The 1,515-nt window shown below is 58.4% G+C and overlaps 1 protein-coding gene across 2 annotated transcripts in view; it reads right to left on the reverse strand.

The window, feature by feature from the left end:
* The window catches only part of PPP2R3B (protein phosphatase 2 regulatory subunit B''beta), a 48,640-nt gene that overhangs the window by 13,441 nt on the left and 33,684 nt on the right, over positions 1–1,515 (reverse strand). For both annotated transcript variants that reach the window (XM_035029625.1, XM_035029626.1), the window contains exons 5-6: positions 802–876; positions 199–285 (exon numbers count right to left, since the gene is read on the reverse strand). In XM_035029625.1, coding sequence (XP_034885516.1) covers positions 199–285; positions 802–876 — 162 coding nt within the window. The remainder of the gene's footprint in view (positions 1–198; positions 286–801; positions 877–1,515) is intronic.

A 1,515-nucleotide genomic window follows, 5' to 3' on the forward strand; every position in this document is an offset into this window, starting at 1 on the left:
GGAGGATGGATGGATGGGTGGAGGGTGGAGGATGGATGGATGGGTGGGTGGAGGGTGGAGGATGGATGGTCCAGGGTGGAGGGTGGAGGATAGATTGGTGGATGGAAGATACAGGATGGAGAATGGCAGACAGGAAGGCAGGTGGACAGGAGGCATGGACGTACAGAGGCCCCGTGTCCCCATTGGCCAGTGGCCTACCTGCAGGAAGGTGCTCCTGCGGAGCTCTGCACACGTGATCCTCCCTGACCAGGACCTGTTGACGGTGTAGAAGATCCTCTGTATGACCTGCAGGAGGAAGGCGTCAGCAGAGCGGCTGGACACCGGGGGATGCAGGACCCCATGTGCTGGCCGAGGCACCCACTCTGCATTTGCCAAACAGTTGGGTTGGGGATGAAAGTGCCTGTGAACCCTGTGGTCCAAAGAGCAGGCACGTGTGTTCCCCCAAAGCTAAGACGTCCTCCCAGGCTGAGAAGCCCACGGCCAGCCCTCTCCCTCCGGCCCGGGGAGGGAGTGCACACAGATCTCTGGGATGCCCCATTGTGCTAGTGTCTGAGTTCCAGGCACGTGGGAAGACCCGCCAGGCTCTCCACGAGCTCGCTGTGCTTTGTGCCTCCACATGGGACATCTGCCTCTCGAGGACCCTCCCTCGGCCCCACTCAGCACACACTGCCAACATCTTATCCGTGGGCGAGAAAATCGGGGTCCAGAAAGGCCATGGCCCGAGGATCTGGGTCCTCATTCAAATGTGTGGTGGGGCCTGTAGCCGGGGCCCCCGGGGCAGCGGCTGTCCCGAATACTCACGGTGGTGATGTAGCGAGAGTGGAACTCTGACGCCTCCTTCAGGAAGGCTAAGCCCGGGTGCGTGTTCACCACGTCCTGCACACGGAAGACAAGATGGAGCTCGGGGACACGCTCCGTGCCCGCCCAGCACGAGCACCTGTATCTTTGCGAACCCCTGCGGCTTCCACAGGGACACGGCTGCTGTGCACAGAACACTCCGGCCACACAGCTGCTTACGAAACGTAACCCCAAGAGCGCGACTCTGTAAATCCCTTAGGCTGCACGCTGAGGAAGCATGGGACAGGGTGGTGGAAGCGACCATCGTGACCTCTGACAATTAACTGGGACTCAACGCATATAAACGCACAAGGACCCACACAGGGGTCCACAGGAAGGGTTTAAATACCCTCATTTTATGAGCTGCAGTCACGTGAGCCTTTAGGGGACATCTGCTGGAATAATCCAGTTACTCAGAATGGCTACACAGAAGGGCCAGTGACAGATCTACCATTCACCCTCGATTATCTGTCTCAGACTGTGCCACGATGCTCTAAATGAGTCTCAAGGAAAGCAGAGAATGTTCTAGAACACCATGACCTGTTTTTATGCAGCAGGTGACAGAGTCGGGCTCTAGTTCCCATGTCTCTGTGGCCTCATGCTCTGCAGCTGCATTTGGTCCTCCCACTCACACACACCTGCACCGTGTGGGGCACACGTGGTCCCCCCACTCACACA

This window comes from Mirounga leonina, unplaced genomic scaffold (genome assembly GCF_011800145.1).
Source record: "Mirounga leonina isolate KUSES-001 unplaced genomic scaffold, KU_Mleo_1.0 Mir_268, whole genome shotgun sequence".
Lineage (NCBI taxonomy): Eukaryota > Metazoa > Chordata > Mammalia > Carnivora > Phocidae > Mirounga > Mirounga leonina.